The sequence below is a fragment of the Tupaia chinensis genome, unplaced genomic scaffold (genome assembly GCF_000334495.1).
Source record: "Tupaia chinensis unplaced genomic scaffold, TupChi_1.0 Scaffold000154_1, whole genome shotgun sequence".
NCBI classification, from domain to species: Eukaryota; Metazoa; Chordata; class Mammalia; order Scandentia; family Tupaiidae; genus Tupaia; species Tupaia belangeri.
In genome coordinates, this window is record NW_006159625.1 from 2001290 (window position 1) to 2019410 (window position 18121).

The 18121-nt window shown below is 43.5% G+C and overlaps 1 protein-coding gene across 3 annotated transcripts in view; it reads left to right on the plus strand.

Annotated features, from left to right (window-relative positions):
- The window catches only part of DPYS (dihydropyrimidinase), a 123783-nt gene that overhangs the window by 20361 nt on the left and 85301 nt on the right, over positions 1-18121 (plus strand). For all 3 annotated transcript variants that reach the window (XR_001370160.2, XM_006145570.3, XM_006145569.3), the window contains exons 2-4: positions 2678-2836; positions 7496-7675; positions 10900-11089. Coding sequence is in view for 2 of the 3 variants with exons in the window: in XM_006145570.3 (XP_006145632.1) it covers positions 2678-2836; positions 7496-7675; positions 10900-11089 (529 nt within the window). In the remaining variant the exon portion in view is untranslated. The remainder of the gene's footprint in view (positions 1-2677; positions 2837-7495; positions 7676-10899; positions 11090-18121) is intronic.

Below are 18121 nucleotides of genomic sequence, written 5' to 3' on the forward strand. Positions count from 1 at the left end.
GAGCAGAAAGAATAGATCTTTCAGTTTGATTTCCTAGCTCAGTAGACACTAGAAAAATACTTTTCCAATGCTTTAATTAACAGCACATTAATTCATCCTCAAGCAGTCAGTAGCATAGTGGGAAGACACTTTAAGAAGGAAGAAGGTAAGAAGATTAATCTGTATTCAAATAAAAAGACAGAGCCCGAGGAATTTTTTCTAGTATTGTCATTACATCAATAAGGATTTCTTAAGAAATGCAAATGTGTATTGTTTTGCCATGAATAAGGTGATATTACTTCATGGTGGAGACAAAGTACAGGATCCTTTACAAAAAGTGAACATTTTGAGGGCAAAAATTGGAGTGGGATCAAGCGATTTAAGGAAAAATAAAAATCCTTTAAAAGTAAGCAGGAAAGGGGAGGTAGAACAGAGCTGGTATACCATGTAAGCTATGGGAGCATTCTGTGTGTCCCAGGGGTAGTAGGGGTGGGGTAGGAGAGTGATGCAGTGAGGTTGCAGGGGCCTGGGAGAGATACTGGTGGCACTGCCCCCCCCCCCATTGTAACTTGCCCATGTGGCTAGTGATGACGTGAAGATGATGTAGGGAGAGTAGAAAACTCCCTGATTCTGAAACCGTGGCACAAAGTCTCATCACATCATGAGCTGCAGTTTACAATCACATACCACATGACAGACTATGCACTCAGCTGGGTTTGTTTTTGTTTGTTTGTTGTTGTTGTTTTTGTTGTTTTTGGAGAGATTCTATGGGGCACGTGTGCTCACCAGAAACATGGAAACAGAGGCAGAGAAAGTGAGAAATCAGCCCCCCCCCCCCCCCGGGGGATGGCCGCCTGCAATCCCTTCTCTTCCATTCTCCTGTCAGGATCTAGGGGCACACATGAACATGTACCCAGTGTGAGTTTCAAGCCACCTGGTCCAGGATTTGAACCACAGTTGACCATGTGGGTGTCCAGCACCTTGACCACTACTACATCTGTTAGCCCAACATCATCTCATTTTTTTAAAGTTTATTTATTTCTTCTGTATGTGAGAGAGAAAAGGAGAGCGAGACTTCCAACAAGGTCTTTCCTCCCAATCTACTCCCGGCCTCAGCCAGTCAGAATCCCAGGCACGCATGTGCCTGGCGTGTAGAGGGAGACCTCAGGACGTGAACCTTGGACCTTACCGTGCAGCTTCAGTATCATGGAGCATTGCATTACAGCTGCACCATTGCAGCCAGCCTACATGACCTCAACATGGTCCTCCAGACAAACCTATCGTTTAGGTGTGAATATTGTCCTCACTTTACAGATATGGAATCAAAGGCACAGAAAGATTTAAAAATTGCTCTGGAAACCACAGCTAATAAGTGCTGAATCTGAGCTTTGTGCCCTGCGACCAATGAGGGACCCTCCAGGATCCATGCCCTACCCATTGTACTACCCTACCCTTCCATCCTTGTTTGTTTTCTTCTCCTCCATTGTTTGAATATGACAATTGAAAGCATATTAATCGGGGCCAGCAAATGGCATAGCAGTTACATCTCTGGACTCCCACATGGCTGACTGCAGTTGAGTTCCAGACCTAGTGGCTTGAAAATCACGCTGGGCACATGTGTGTACGTATCCAAGATCCTTAGAGGAGAATGGAGACGAAGCAATTGCATCATGGCCAACCCTGGGGGGTGACTTCTCACTTTCCTTTTCACTGTCTCTATCTCTCTCTATCTTTCTGGCTAGTGTATGTACAATAAGGCAAGCAACTCTTTAAAAAGGAAACCAAATTTAAAAAGCATATTAGTGTATTAATCACCTTGTGATTTTAGTTTAAGTGCAATTGATTTAAATAATTAGTCAAAGATATCTGATTTAGTAACAGTTTTTAAATTCATTATGATGTAATATAATATGCTAAGGGGTGTGTTCAGAGTTGAGGCAGAATGCAGGGGTTTAAAGACCTTGCTAAGAAGATTAAACTTCTTTCCAAAGGCAGTAAGAAGCATTTGGATTTTGTCGGGGTCAAGTGCTCACATTTGTACTTTGGAAATACTCCTCTCATTGCAAAAAGGGGTTTGTGTGAGGACGGTGGGAGAATTGGAGATGAAGACCAATCAAGACTGTTAAAATAGCTTAGGTGAGAGGTGAGAAGGATCAGAACCGAGACCAGAGCAGTGAGAGTGAGTAGGGGAGACAGATGGAAATCAGAGAAAGATCACAGGGTCACCAGCTGGTTGTCGGGGTTGGAGCGAGACAGAAACCATGTAAGTCTCCCAGGATTCCTCATGGATCACAGGGCAACTGGAGTTAAAATTTCACGATGGATCCTCTTAAAATGAATTATTTACAAGAATTCATTTAGTTTCTGGAGGAGAAAAATGTCTCAATCTTTTCCACTTTTCCATCTTGGTTTTGCTTTATAGTCCTCATTCTATTTTCCTTTGAATCAAAGCCATTTTCATCTCCAGATACATCATTCCTTTTGCAGAAGCGATTCCAGCCATTTTAACGCTTCGCACTATAATTTATGGAAAGTCTGTGTATGCCCCTCTGGGTCTCCTAAACAGGCCACATCTTTGTGCAATTTCCTGGACCCATCAAGTTTGCCCATGTGCCTGCACATGCACACTGTTCGAGGTGATGAATGACTGCCCTGGAAAATTGATGGCTAACTTGTTGGAACCCTCTTGTGATTCCAGGCTGCTCTGGCAGGAGGTACCACCATGATCATTGATTTTGCCATTCCTCAGAAAGGCAGCTCCCTCATTGAGGCCTTTGAGACCTGGCGGAGCTGGGCTGATCCCAAGGTCTGCTGTGACTACAGCCTTCATGTGGCGGTGACGTGGTGGAGTGACCAGGTGAGGCTCCTGTATTCCACTTTGTCCCCTTTAGTCCCCTTGCGGTCTGTACAAAAGTGAGACGGAATGCAGAAATGCAAGACATGCAAAAAACTGGCGGTATTGCTTGTTTTCTACGTGTCTGAGGTAGAATTGAAGGGAAGACTTTGTATTGCATGTTCTTTTGTACCTTTTATTACTGTTTCAATTCTGAATCTTGTCAAGTATTATCAATTGAAAAATTATACTTTAAAAAATATGTATATCTATGAAGATGATAGTATAAATCCTTAATGTTCATTCACAACAGCCTGTCCTAATATTTAGTTCTTGAATTGTAAATGTGTTAAATGTAATTTTGAAAGTACAGATCTCTCTTTTCCTAATCTTTAACATCTTCAGAATCTTTTTTTGTTTAATCTTCAGAATCTTTTAAATATTATTTCCTCACAGATTAGAACCTTAGTTAGAAATGTTTGATTTGGGGGCTGGTCCCATAGCACAGCAGTTACGTACTACGTGGAGGAAGCCAGGTCCAAGAGGGCTGACCAGGGTTCGAGTTCCAGCCCTGGCAGCTCCCCAGGCACTCCTATAGGCACACAGGGTCCTGACAGGACAGAGTTGTGAAGTAAAGGGTCGTGGTGTGACCAGGCCTCGTTGGAAGTGCTTTTCCTCCCTCTCTCTTCTCTCTCTGTGCACTCACCTTCTGGCATAATAAAAATAAAATGAACTTTTAAAACGTTTAATTTCTGGAAAAAAATAAAAGTCAAGGAAATTTAAAATTTGGAGTTCTCTAGAGCTAGCTGCCTCTATTCCCACTCCGACCCCTTCTTGACAGAGGAAGGGACAGACCTAGACTGTTTCCAGCCTGGTCTCGACTGTATCCTGCCGGGCGCTTTCCCTGCAGTGCTCTGCTGGTGTCAGACTGGGCCAAGATCATTTCATAGCAGAGCTTCGACCACCCTCCCCTGACTGCTAGTTACTCAGGCCATGGCAGAAACAATAACCTGATTTGGAAGGAAAGAGTCAGCTTTGAGAGATGTTAAGCTAGAGACCAGCAGTTAGCATAATGGCTATGTCACGGGACTCCCACATAGTCCACCGCGGTTCGTGTCCCGGACCCGGTGGCTTAAAGCTCACGCTGGGCGCATGTGCATGCATGCCCAAGATCCCAAGAGGAGAATGGAGGAGAAGGGTATGCGACGTGGCCATCCCCCCTGGGGGGTGATTTCTCGCTTTCTGTCTCTCTGTCTCTCTCTGTCTGGCAAGCGCACGCGCCCTATGGCAAAAACCTCTAAAAAAAGAGAGAGAGAGATGTTAAGCTACCTTGGTTTGTGCGTGTACTTTGGAAGAAACTTTTACTTGGAATTTAAGTCACATGTTTTTCTACATTGACCTTAATTCTGAAATCTTGTTTGCAGAAAGGATTCACCAGGGTGACCTTATTTGAGTGACTTATATTCCTCCCCCAACAAATTTGGCTTTAGACACCAAGTTAATATAAAACAAACAATCAATCTTTAACAGATAGTTCAGCAAACATAATAGCAAGGTTTATAGTCCATGGCTAAAGTTAATTTTTCTCCAGAAATGCCATCTACGTGATGCACCGTAGCTTTTTAATGTCTTAGGACATAAGGGCCCTTCCTTCCTCCCCCCTTTTCCTTTTTTCTTTCCTTCCCTTCTCTCTTCTTTCCTCTTTTCCTTCGTCTTTTTCTATAAGATGGAGCAAAGGTGATGGTGTTCGCCTTTACCATGCTTCTCAAACTTTAGTATGCAAATGACCACTAGGTAAATACTTTTAAAATACAGGTTCCATTCAGCAGCCTTTTTAGTTGGCTAGAGCTGTAGTAACAAAGTACTGCAAGAGAATGGCTTGAACCGCAGAAATGGATTGTCTGACAGTTCTGGAAGCTTCAAGTCCGAGATCATGGCATGGGCAGAGGTGTTTCTACTGGAGCCTCAGGGGAAGCATCCGTTCTGGCCTCCCTCCTAGCTCCTGGTGTTTGTTGTAATCTCAGGTGCGCCTTGGCTTGTGACACACCACTGGGATCTCTGCCTTCATCTTCACACTGCTCTCGCCGCGAGCCTGCTTGTCTGTGTCTCAGATCCCCGTGGTAAAAGGACGCCAGTTACGTGGGATCGTGGCCCACGCTAATGACCCCATCTTAACTAATTACATCTGCAATGACCTATTCCAAATAAGGGGTCAGGACTTCAACATGTGAATTCTGGGGGCACACGAGCCAGGGGCAGGGTTGGCCTGAGGTTCTGCATTTCTCGCAGGTGTTGCTGCTGCTGCTGGGCAGATAGCACCCTCCTGAGCAGAGCCTACCCTCCTGTGTCTGGGAGCAGTATCATAGGGCTGTTCCTGGTGTAGATGCCAGGACCACTGATCAGGTCACCTCCCAAAAAGGCTCTTCTAAACAAGGCAGATCATAATACCCGTTCGAAGGCCATTGTGTGAATACGCCAACTATGTTTAAAGCATCTTTTTTTCTGACTGTAAAAATAATATACTCATTGTAGAAAAGCTAGAACAATAGAGAAAAGAAATGGGAAACACTACACACATTCTGCCCCGTGCTGTTGTCCCTTAGCACATCCGGGAGTGTATACCATCGCTTGGCCACTGTCAACATTTTAGCATTTCCCCCCTTTCCTTTTTCTATATTAATTAGTTAGTTGGTTTATTCACTCTTTTAACAAATAATTATTGAGCGGCCACTGTGCACCAGGCACTGCTCCAGGACATGGCAGCAAACAAACAAACCTTACAAAGCTCGCTCTCTCATGGGGCTGAAATTCTAGTGGGGAAGACGGGTGATCAACAGTTGAATGCATGAATGTGCCAGGTGATAAAGTACCCTGAAGAAAAAAAAAAGAAAATTAGTACAGGAATAAATAGTGACAGGAGTGCGTAAATTAACACCACTATCATGTTTATACTTTGACAAATCAACAGAAAGATAACATTGCTTTATTTTGCACTTTTTAATTAGTAGAAAGGTTAATTTTTTGAACACGTGTTTATTACTCAGTTGTATTTACTAAAAGAATTGTTGATACAGGTCGACTATCCGTTATCCAAAATGCTTGGAAACAGAGTGTTTTGAATTTTTTCAGATTACAGAATATCTGCACATACAGGAGCTGCCTTGCAGATGGTCCCAAAATCTAAACACAAAATTTATGTTTCATATGTAACTCTTACACATAGCCTGAATGTAATTTTATACAGTATTTTTGTGTTCCTGCATTTTGACTGTGACCTGTCCCATGAGGTCAGGTGTGGAATTTTCCACTTCTGGCATCATGACAGCACTCAGAGCTTCCCACTTTGGAGCATTTTGGATTTTCAGATTAGGGGTGCTCCATCTGTAATGTTTTTCACCTGAGCTATTTGGGTTGTTTTCCTTTTCTTTTTTCTTTTTAAAATCTAGTTGAAGATCTTTTTATCAACTAAGGACAATAACCCTGTGCTTGTTATATATTTTTTTGGTTAATTATGTGTGTGTGTGTTTTAGAGAGATTTTTGCTTATAGGGTACTCACTGGAGAAACAGAGATGGGAAGAGAGAGAAAGTGAGAAATCACCCCCCGGGGGGTGGCCACACCACAATCTCTTCTCCTCCATTCTCCTCTTGGAATTTTGGGCACACATGCACATGCACCCAGTGTGAGTTTCAAGTCACCAGGTCTAGGACTTAAATCACAGTTGGCCACGTGGAAGTCCAGTGCCTTAACTGCTATGCCACCTCCTGGCCCTGGGTGTATGTGTTTTAATACATAGAAATCCAGTTTTATTTGGTCAAACTTACTAACTTTCCTTTGAAATTTTTAATTCTTGCTGAGATTTGAATTGGACTTACAAGGGCAATTACTGAGCCAGTTTTGATCATAGCTCTCTCCTTACCCTTAGTAACCCTGAGGCTCCTGAGTCTTCCGACTGGTCCAGAGTTTTGTGAGCAGCCAGTGCTCACCTCCCAGGAATGGTCGGCAGGCCACGTGCCTGCGTGGCTCCACAGCTAAACTAGGTTTCTCAGGCAAGCCTGAGTCAATCCGCATCATCTATTCTCTTCCATCCTGTCACTTTCGAATTTAAGTTCGAACTCTAACATTAACTTTTACTCCTAGATCTATAACTGCTGCTGTTGTTGTTCAATGGCTTTGTCTTCATTTCCTAGAATAATTTCCCCAAATTGAGGGACAAATGCAAACAAGTTTCTATCTAAGTATAGAAATGAAGTACTTTGGGGAACACTACTAATTTTTTCATGACTTAAAAGTTTCATGTAGGGCAGGCCCTGCTGTGCACGGCTGCACAGAGGAAGCTGGATCCCATGTGGCTGACCAGGATTTGAGTCCCAGCCCCATCAGCTTCCCAGCCTCATCAAAGCCTCACAGGGGAACTACGGCGGTGTGACCTGGCCTTGTTAGAGAGTGCTTTCTTTTACCCTGCTTGTCTCTCTCTCTTTTTCTAGTGCATGCGCACGCATCCTCTAGCATTAAAAAATATACCATATTGCGGCAATTTATCAGATGAAGTGGGGATGACCTGGGAAAGATCAAGGCCTTAATCATATTTTTCTGGAACTCAGCATTCTCCAAATGCATTTTGGAGAATGTGGAAATGATCATTTAAATAGAAGAGTGATGTACTGTTTTTGTTCTCTTTTAGGTTAAAGAAGAAATGAGAATCCTTACCCAGGATAAAGGGGTTAACTCTTTCAAGATGTTTATGGCCTACAAAGATCTGTACATGGTGAGAGACGTGGAGCTGTATGCGGCCTTCTCTCAGTGCAAGGAGATTGGAGCGATTGCTCAGGTCCATGCAGAGAACGGAGACTTAATTGCAGAGGTGAGCACTGCAGTCCAGACCCGCAGACACGAAAACGGCCATAACTCCCTTCCGGCGGAGATAATTGGCCCTATGCCAGTACTCCTCCTAGAATGCACTAGAAGAACAGAAATCCAGAAATTGCTTTTCTGTGGCTCAGCGCTCCTGACTCAGTTTACTCAAGTCTTTTTTTGCTCTTGGTTTTACTCAGGTGGTATATGCACTTGAATTTGCCCTTTTCAAGCCAGCTATTAAATCTCAAACGTGTGCTATAAGAAAAACACGAATGCTTTTCTTTCTGTCCCCTAGCACTGTCATCGTTGTTTTTTAGTAGCTTAGGCTGCTGGTTCGGAACGCCAAAGTGTGGACATCAGTGTAATCGGATGACTTAAGCAGTGTATTAGGTAGCTGTTTAAATCCCTACTCTTTTCAGAACTGGGTGTTAAAATGTGCGCTGGAGGAATCTAGATGATATTTATTTCTCATGTTAGTTCCATTATTAATGCCCGAAGGGTACACCATCTGCAAGATTTAAAGAGCTGTCTCTTACCCTTTATATTAGCTGATTTTTTTTTCTCTCCCTAGGCTCAAGTCCCATTAAAGTGGGTGAGATTGAGGCTGAGTGGCCAGGAGGCAGTGGGGAGTAATGGAAGAGAGCACGGGCTATAAAACCAAACAGGCTAGACCAGGCTTTCAATTCAACTCTCGCACTTCCTAGCTGCATAGCACGAGCAAGTCATCCCACCTCTCCCACCTCTCCGAGTCTTGACTTTCTGCCTTCTTTGAAAGGAAGCTCTCTGGAGAGACAGAGAGGCAGAAAGTAAGAGATCAACCCCCAGGGGGAATGGCCACACCACAATCCCTTCTCCCCGTTTTCCTCTCAGAATTTTGGGCACGCAGGCATGCACACCTGGTGTGAGTTTTAAGCCACCAGGGCCGGGACTCAAACAGTGGTTGACTACAAGGGAGTCCAGTAACGTAACCATTACGCCATCTGCTGGTCTCAGTAGCATTATTTTTTCATGCTTCTTTGCATGGAATGGCCAAAGAAATTTTTAAGGAAGTCAATATATAGACACAAAGGGGTTTTCCTAATTTTTCAGTGGGTTTATTTTGCCTGTACTCATAGGTGCACTGAAAGAGTATCAGTTTGAAGCTCCAGGGCTTTTGGTCCTTTGTTTCCCAAATAAATAGCTTTCAAGTGAAATTGTTATGGCTAGATAACATTCAAGGCTGATATCACTGCCTCTATTCCTCTCCTAGAGCCTTGTTCTTCTCTCTGATATCCTGACCAGGTAGATACAAGGCAAACATTTTCATTTTGTCTCCATTCTAAAAGGTCAAACTGATGACAAAATCATTAATAGAACCCATTCTTGACTCTATCACAGATTTTATCCTACTTAACTTTTATCCATTAGCTCTCCATTCCTGACGGTTGGAATTGTAGAAGACTGTCTTGAAACAAGCATCTGCTGTCTCTCAGTCCCTTCCTCAGCAGTTCACCTTCTTTTTTTTCCTTTTTTTTTTTTGGAGAGATTTTCGCTATAGGGCGTGTGCCTTCACCAGGCAGACAGAGAGAGACAGAGGGACAGAAAGTGAGAAATCACCCCCCAGGGGGGATGGTCATGCCGCAAAGCCTTCTCCTCCATTCTCCTCTCGGGATCTTGGGTACGCACGCACATGCGCCCGGCGTGAGTTCTAAGCCACCGGGTCTGGGACGCAAACCGCGGTCAACTACGTGGGAGTCCAGCGACATAGCCATTATGCTAACTGCTGGTTCCCGCAGTTCACCTTCTTAATTCATGATCATACCAGCCTTGGTAGGGTAACACCTAAACGATGATGGCAAGAATAGTAAACTTAATTTTACATAGGTTCTTTCATACAACTAGCTCCTTTACAAAATGCTTCGCTTGCTTAAGAGTTGTAGAATTACAGAGCAGCACTACTGAATTAAATAAGTAACAGCTGATACTAATAATTAGCTTAATTTATGGCCTAGTACAACTGTCACAACTGAGGCAGCTCTCCCCTCCCCTCCCCTCTCCTCTCCTTTCCTTTCCTTTTCTTCTTTTCTGCTCTCTTTTCTGTGTACCAATATTAAGTCTTAAATATGGACATTTTGGGACCAGCAGATGGTGTAGCAGTTGTGTCACTGGACTCCCACATGGCCAATTGGTGTTGGAGTCCTGGCCCCGTGACTTGAACATCACACCAGGCATGTGTGCCCAAGTTCCGGGGATGGGGCATGTGTGCCCAAGTTCCCGGGAGGAGAATGGAGGAGAAGAGATTGCAGCATGGCCATCCTTCCTGGGCCTAGGGGGTGATTTCTCACTGTCTCTGTCTCTCGCTCTCCAGCAAGCACACATGCCCTAAGGCAAAAACCTCTAAACACAAGTAAACAAATAAAGGACATTTTTTTTTTAATTTCCAGAGGGTATATGCAGTGGCCAGAGAGAGAGAGAAATAGGGAAAAAGCACTCCCCCCAACCCCCCAATGGGGCAAGGCCACATCACAACCCTTTCTTCTCCATTTCTCCATCCTGTTGGGATTTTAGGCACACAAATGCACGTACCCTGTGTGCTTTTTCAAGCTGTGAGGGTCAGGATTCAAACTGTGGGCAGCCCTGTAGGATCTGGCTACAGGCTGACCCTATTTCTTCACAAAGAATGTGATTAGCACTAACCTCGCATCTTTTCCACCTTTACAATCAAAAGAATTTGATGATAAAATGAGTATGGAGAGTTAACATTAGAATATTAAAACTATCGGGACCAGCATTTGGAGTAATGGACTCCCATGTAATCAATTGTGGTTCGAGTCCCAGACCTGGTGGCTTAAAACTTATGCCAGGCACATGTGCTAGTGTGTCCAAAATCCCAAGAGGAGACTGGAGAAGGGACTGCGGGTGACCATTCCCCCTGGGGGATGATTTCTTGCTTTCTGTCTCTCTGTCTCTCTGGTGAGTGTATGTAATGTCAATGCCCTGAAGAAAAAATCTCCCCAAAAAAAAAAAAAAAAAAAGAGGAAAGAATATTAAAACTACCTTTATTAAACACACACTGTTAAACACACAAACACACACACACACACACACACACACACACACACACACCTGTTCCGAACAGATCTAAAAGGCCGGCAATGCTTTTCGGCTACAATAAGATAAGCGCCATTCGTAAACCTCCCTGGCGCGTGTTCACGTCCCTGTCTGTCTCTTACGTCCTCCCGGTCTTTTTAGGGAGCAAAGAAGATGCTGGCACTGGGGATAACAGGCCCCGAGGGCCACGAGTTGTGCCGCCCCGAAGCCGTGGAGGCCGAGGCAACTCTGAGAGCCATCACCATCGCCAGCGCCGTGAACTGCCCTCTCTACGTGGTGCACGTGATGAGCAAGTCCGCGGCCCAGGTGATCGCCGACGCCAGGAGAGAGGGTAAGAGCACACCGCCGGGGCTGGGGCTCAGCTCTCACCGAAGCGCGGTCCCGTGGGAATTTCTGCTCTCGCCCTTTTTATAAGCACCGTGTTTTCTTTCTTCCTCATGCATGGCTTTTTTTCTTTTTTCTCCTTTTGCTCTTCATGCCCGTGTCTCTTCCTTTCAGTGATTTCTTCTCCATCCCTGAGACCTTAAGCTGTTTCTTCAGCCGCGCGCTCCCACGCTCAGTACCACTTCCAGCCACTCTGCCATCTGATGGCCAGAGGAGAGCTGGCCAGTTTATTCAGCTTGGTTTTATCTTGGTTTGGGTCAGTGCATTTTAAAGCAGCTTCCTGTCTTTTAGGAGTTCCTGCTATCCCTCCAGTTCTTAAGTCAGGGCAGTGAGGGGCACATAACTGATATTCCTCGAATGTTTTTGAGTTCAATTGATTAGTCTAACAGCAACTCGGGTGTTGGAGCAGATTGAAGCAATTATCCGAACAGTATTTTTATGATTTTTAAAAAAGATTTAAAAACCAAAGTTATTTTTACCCTATCTATTGCCACAGTTCTCTAGTACAATCTAGTACAGAATAGTCATCATACAAGGAAAACAAAATTGGGCCAGCCCCGTGGGCTAGTGGTTAAAGAAGCTGGATCTCCCACGGCTGACGGTAGGCCTTGAATCTTGGCCCCAGTGCTTTGAAAAACACACGTGTGCGTGTGTGCCCAAAATACCGGCAGCAACAGCATGAGAAATGGAGGAGAAAGGAGTATTTTGTCACCACACCCCATGGAGGGTACTTTTTCCTTCTCTTTCTCCCTGTTTCTCTGGCAAGTGCACATGCCCCTGAACATTTTCAAAAAGAAAAGAAAAAGGGAAAGGAATTGGTAAGGAAGGAGCAGAGAAGTCATCTCACTTATTTGCCAGTGGTGGTAGAAGAAGGGTGGAGTGCAAACGTGGTGCATTTTATCCAGTGATCCCAGACCCCGGTGCCTTCCATCATCATTCTTAAGAACCTGGATAATCAGAGACAGTCTTATAAATCATCTTGCTGGTTCTTTTGTTGCCGTTGTTGTTCTGTCTTACCGAAACTGTACTGTATGTCTTATAATATACATTACAAACACTATGAAAATGGCTGGGCTTGTCTATATTGATACTAAAAAAAATTTTGTCAAAATTACTTCTTGTTGCATGAAAGCTCAGTAAGAATTTCATGCACGTCGTATGCACTTGAAAAATGTAATCCATCAAGGACTGGCTGTGTGGTGCAGAGGTACTGTGCTGCTCTGGAGAAGCTGGATCCCACATAGTAACAGGGGTTCAAATCCCCATCCTGGTCTACCTGAAACACAATGGGCACAAGTGCCCAAGCCCCGACCGATTAGAGGACTGACTGGAGGAAGGGGTCATAGTGTAGCCAGACCCTGTGGGGGTGTTGTGCTCTCTCTCTCTCTCTCTCTCTCTCTCTCTCTCTCTCTCTCTCTCTCTCTCTCTCTCTCTCTCTCTCTCTCTCTCTCTCTTTCTTATGCTCACTCGTGCAGGAGCACATTCAATCTATCATGAATAAAGGAAAGAATCTTTTAAAATGTAATTCAGCAATATTTTGGGTTTAGAGCCAGCTTAATTTCATACAGGAGTCAATACGATCTTATGGGCAGCCATTTTTTATTACTTCTCCCTAAACTCATGTCATAGAATTTCAGCGTACAAGAGAGTAACCCTTAACAAAGAAAATACTGCAATTTTTAAGTTGTAGTATTAGGTTTCTGCCACCAGATGGCAGTGCCGCCCACCTTGTGGAAATGGTTGCTCCCATCTGCTATGAAAACTGTGAACCAGGTCTGTGTCAGAATAAGATTAAATCAGCATAAATGATCAGTCCTAACTTACCATCACGCTGTGGTTTTGTCAGATCTGTCAGGAAGCAGTTTCTTAATCTTTGGTATTTGTTTTGCTTTGGGATAGAATTCGATCAGGAGCAGAGTAAATGTCTAGAGATTTTAGAATATAGATCATAGGCAGACAATTTTTTATTTTATTTTATTTATGATAGAGAGACATCCATGTGTGAGAGACAGGAAAAAAGACAGGCACCCTTAACAGCCTTGTCATCTGGTGGTCCCCCTCCCCTAGCCCTTCAGCTTGTCAGGACCTTGGGTAGCCCCAGTGTATTCTGAGACAACCCAGCCAGGGATCCAAGCCCACAGTCAGCCATGTGGCTTCCAATGCTGCACTTGGTGGCACTACTGCTTGTGCCACCAAACCTAGGTCAAAAAATACTCTTAAATTTAAATATGAACATTTACATTTTATTTAAAACTATTTTAAGAATTAATTAATTTTTCCATAGAGTCCATGTAATCCCTTCTCTTCCATTCTCCTCTTGGGATTTTGGGCACTCACACACAAGTGCCCAGCTTGTTTTTCAAGCTGCCTTGTCGGGACCTGAACTGCAAAATTGGCCATGTGGAATCCCAGTCACCTTAACCTCCATGCCACCTGTTGGCCCTAATTTAATTTCTTGAATATGCAAAACATTTACATGGTTCAAAAGTCAAAATGATATATAAAAGATGTTCAGAGAAGTCTTATTTTCTCCTCTTGCTCCTTCTCCCTACACTGTCCAAGAAATTACTTTTCTTACTTTATTTCCGGCCTGTTTTTACAGATTTCTTCTTACCAAGTAGGAAGCCATGAATGTTGTCCTTTCTTCCACCATAGTGGCATACTATACATAGTGTTTTAAACCTATTTTTTTTTTCCCTCTTGAAATATGTCCTGGAGGTCAGCCCACTTTAGTTGTAGAGGTTATCCTCATCCTTTTTTCCAGGTGCTGAATATGTCATTGTACTTATTCAGCTAGTCCCGTCTTTAAATCTGTACTTTAGTTGTAGAGGTTATCCTCATCCTTTTTTCCAGGTGCTGAATATGTCATTGTACTTATTCAGCTGAATAAATCTGTAGCTGTTGCAAGTAAAACCACACCGATGACCTACGCATACCTGTTTCCTATTTGTGGAAGATGTGTCCATTTTCTGCAGCTGCTGTAACAATTTACCCAAAACGTAGTGGCCTGAAAGAACACAAGTTTACCATCTTCCAATTCTGGAGGTCAAATGTCTGAAATAGTTCACACTGGTCTAAAATCAGAGCTGTATTACTTTGTGGAGGCTCTAGGGAGGAATCTGTGTCCTTACCCTGCCCAGCTTCTGGAGGCCACAGCGTTCCTTGACTCATGGCTGTTTCTCCGTCTTCAAAGACAGCAGTGGTGGGAAGCCTTTACGTCATTCAGCGTAGCCTCCTCTTTTGCCTCTCTTCCACTTTATGGATCCTTGGGTTATGCTGAACCCACCTGATTAATCCAGCGTAATCTTCTCACTCAAGGTCTCTCGACTTCATTGCACCTGTAAATTCCCTCTTGCCAACATATTACAGGAATTAGAATGCAAATATCTTCGGAGCATCAATATTTGGCCTACTACAAAACAGTATCTTCAAAGTAGGTTCCTGGAAGTGCTTCAAAGGGTAAATGCACCTGTAGATTTTTGGATATTGCTCAATTCCTCTCCCAAAGGATTATTAATATGGATATTTGAAATGTGACTCCCAATGTTCCAGTTTAGTCAGACTTACGTATTATATTGAGTTGTTGGAAAAGTCAATGACATATTTTTGCATAGAAAAATACAGCATGACTTTTTTGATCATCCAGTAATAGTACTAGTGAAAATACCCTAATGCACAATTGTCAAGGAGGCAGCAGAGCTCCAGAATCAATTAGTGTGAGAGATTTCCCACCCCTTGTATGTGACCCCTGGCACGTGACCAAGCCATGTGATCAAGCAGGAGACTGGAGGGAACAGGAGGGTTGGACATAAACTGCCAAACTGCTCCCACAGAGACGGCATCATCACACTCAAGGACGGATCCCTGGGGAGTGGAGAGTACAGGAGCTGGTGGACCACACTGACCTTTTTCCTCGCCTTACCCTGTCTGCACTACCTCTCCTAGCGTACTTTCTGAACAAAACAGAGCAGTTCGATCTACTAATCATTATCTTGTTAAATACGGTTATTCAGCCTCACAGATTTATCCTATGAAAATTTCTCCTCTGTAAATACTTTGGGTAGCCTAGTCTCTCTGGTAGGGTTTTGACACACAGTGTGGTCCCTAGGATGCAGCCCCCAGGGCCAGCTGGTGAAGGCGACTGGATCCCACATGCCTGCCTGTGCTGTTTGAGTACCCAATTGGTGGCATGAAACAAAACAAAACAAAAATAAAGAAGAAGAATGCAGCGTCCATTGACAGTGGCTGGGAGCTCCTTAGACATCCAAAACCTTGGACCCCGTCCCAGACCACTGGATCAGTGTGCTCTTACAACCAGAACCCCTGGTGATTCCAAAGCATATTAGCATCTGAGAATGAGCACTCCAGGAGGCACAAAGGACAGCCAATTATTGATCGCCTCTATTGTAGTAACCTGGAAATACAATGTTATTAAAGTGGATTTTATGTTCAGTCGCCAACTATGTACTCAGAAGAGAGCAGGGTAAGAGTGATTCTATCACTCAACATCGTCTGAGGGTTTAATATGTGCTCAGCACATAACAGTATTTTAATATCTATGACCTCATTTTAGGTTTTACTTTATATTTTAATATATATTACCTTGTTTAAAAATTGTCATAATGAGGGCTAGCAGGCAGCATGGTGACTGGGGAGCTGAACTCTTACATGGCTGACAGAGGTTCAAGTCCCAGACCTGGTGGCTTGCTTTCTCAATTTGCCTTTCTCTCTCTCTTTCTGATGAGTGCATGTGCCCTATAGCAAATTTAAAAAAACAATAATAAATGAAATGAAATAAATAAAATATATCGTTAGATTGTCATAATGCTTGAAGCTCAATTTTTTCACTGTTTTGTGACTGATGAAATTGAGGCTTGGGAGAGACTGGCATATTAAGCCCAAGATCACTTTATTAGGTGAGTGCTAAACTGGAATTCAAGCCTAACTCCATTTGACTCCAAAGTCCAATATTTTTCTTTTACTTTCCACCCTAATCAAGGAAAACTTAATCTATTTTTAGGAAAATCCAAACAGTGAGTTTATATTTGTTCATTTTAAATAGTTACTTTTTTTTTACAATTTTATTTTAAACTTGAATTTAAGATATTAATATTATCATTTCATTTTTATCTTTATTAAAAGAATAACACATACCAGGAATGGAAACAATAAAGTATCAAATGGAAAATAAACATCTTGTATCTCCCTCAGTTCAGTCTTTGGAATAGTGATTTTTAATTTTATCTATCTTTAGATGTTGGTGGTTACTCCACAATTCTTTTCTTTTCTTTCTTTTTTTTTTTTTTAAAGAGATTTTTGCTATAGGGTTCATGCTCACACCAGAGAGACAGAAAGTGAGAAATCACCTCCCCGCCAGTGGGACTGGCCACACCACAATCCTTTCCCCACCATTCTCCTCTGGGGATTTTGAGCATGCATGCACGTGTGTCTGGCGTGACTTTTAAGCCACCGGGTCTGGGAATTGAACTGCAGTTGGCCATATGGGAGTCTAAACATAACCATTATGCCGTCTGCTGATCCTAACCTCCAAAATTCTAAACCATAAGTTTGTAAATAGTGATTTGCAATTTTCGACAATAGTACTTGACTCCCAACTATGAAAACTGAGCAGTCTCAGGTCTCACCTCCGCTTCATTCTCTGCTAGGTTGAAAGAGGATCTTCCAGGTCCTACCTTACCTACCCGCCTCCTCCGTATGTCTATCGACCATATTGTATTTACACGGTCAGGGTTCACAGCATTTACAGGTGGTTCTGTAACTGGAGTTGGGTCTTCCATGCTTTGTCTGTCAGTAAGTCTAAAATTTAGAGCTGTTACAATGTCAGATCGTGGGACTATTCCCAGTGGAAACAATTAGCGAGAAGAGAACTTCAGAAAAATTCATTTTACTAACTGGAGTTCAAATGAGTGTTACTCAAATTAACTCCCGGGGAAGCAATTTCTAAGTGTCAAGGTCAAGTAAGTTTGTTTCACTCTAATTAGGCCCCAAACCATCATTATTTCAGTTTGCTCCATATTTATTTATTTTTATAGCATCTTTTTTCATTACTAGAGAACACATGGACTGATTAAAAAGAGAGAGACAGAAAGAGAAGAGAGGGAGAACGCACCCCCTGACCCCAGCAATGTGACCAAGTTACTCAGAAATTCTTTTTCCTTCACTCTGCATCAGGATTTTGGGCATGCTCACACACACACACACACACACACACACACACACACATGCACACGCGCCCAGTGTTTTGATTTTTTTTTTTTTTGGAGAGGTTTTCACTATAGGGCGCGTGTGCTCTCCAGACAGACAGAGAGAGACATAGAGACAGAAAGCGAGAAATCACCCTCCAGGGGGGATGGTCATGCCGCAATCCCTCCTCCTCCATTCTCCTCTCGGGATCTTGGGCACGCACACACACGCGCCCGGCGTGAGTTTTAAGCCACCATGTCTGGGACGTGAACCGCGGTCGACTACGTGGAAGTCCAGCCACATAGCCATTACGCTAACTGCTAGTTCCCACACCCAGTGTGCTTTTCAAGCTACAAGATGGCCAGGATTTGAACCGCGGTTGGTCATGTGGGAGCTGGCTCTCCATGTGCGGGGTTTAACAGCCCTCCAGCTTGTCAGGATCTTGGGCACATGCACACATGTCCAGCATGTTTCAGATCAGCCAGGCTGGGGATCTGAACCTGTGGTCTGCCATGTGAATCCCAGCACTGTAGTTCAGCATGCTAATGACAGTGTGACTGAGGCTGAGCTGTGTATCTTCCTTTACATGGGTCATTATCTTCTTGATCTCTCCAAGAGCACTAATGAAGATTATTTTTTCCTATTTCTTGGGTTACCTTTGTTAATTCTGAGTTAATTTTTCAGGCTTTAAAAATGTTAGCCCCTGATGTCAGCAGGTGGTGTGGTGGTTAAGTCTCTGGACTCCCACATGGTGGCCTGTGGTGTGAGTCCCAGA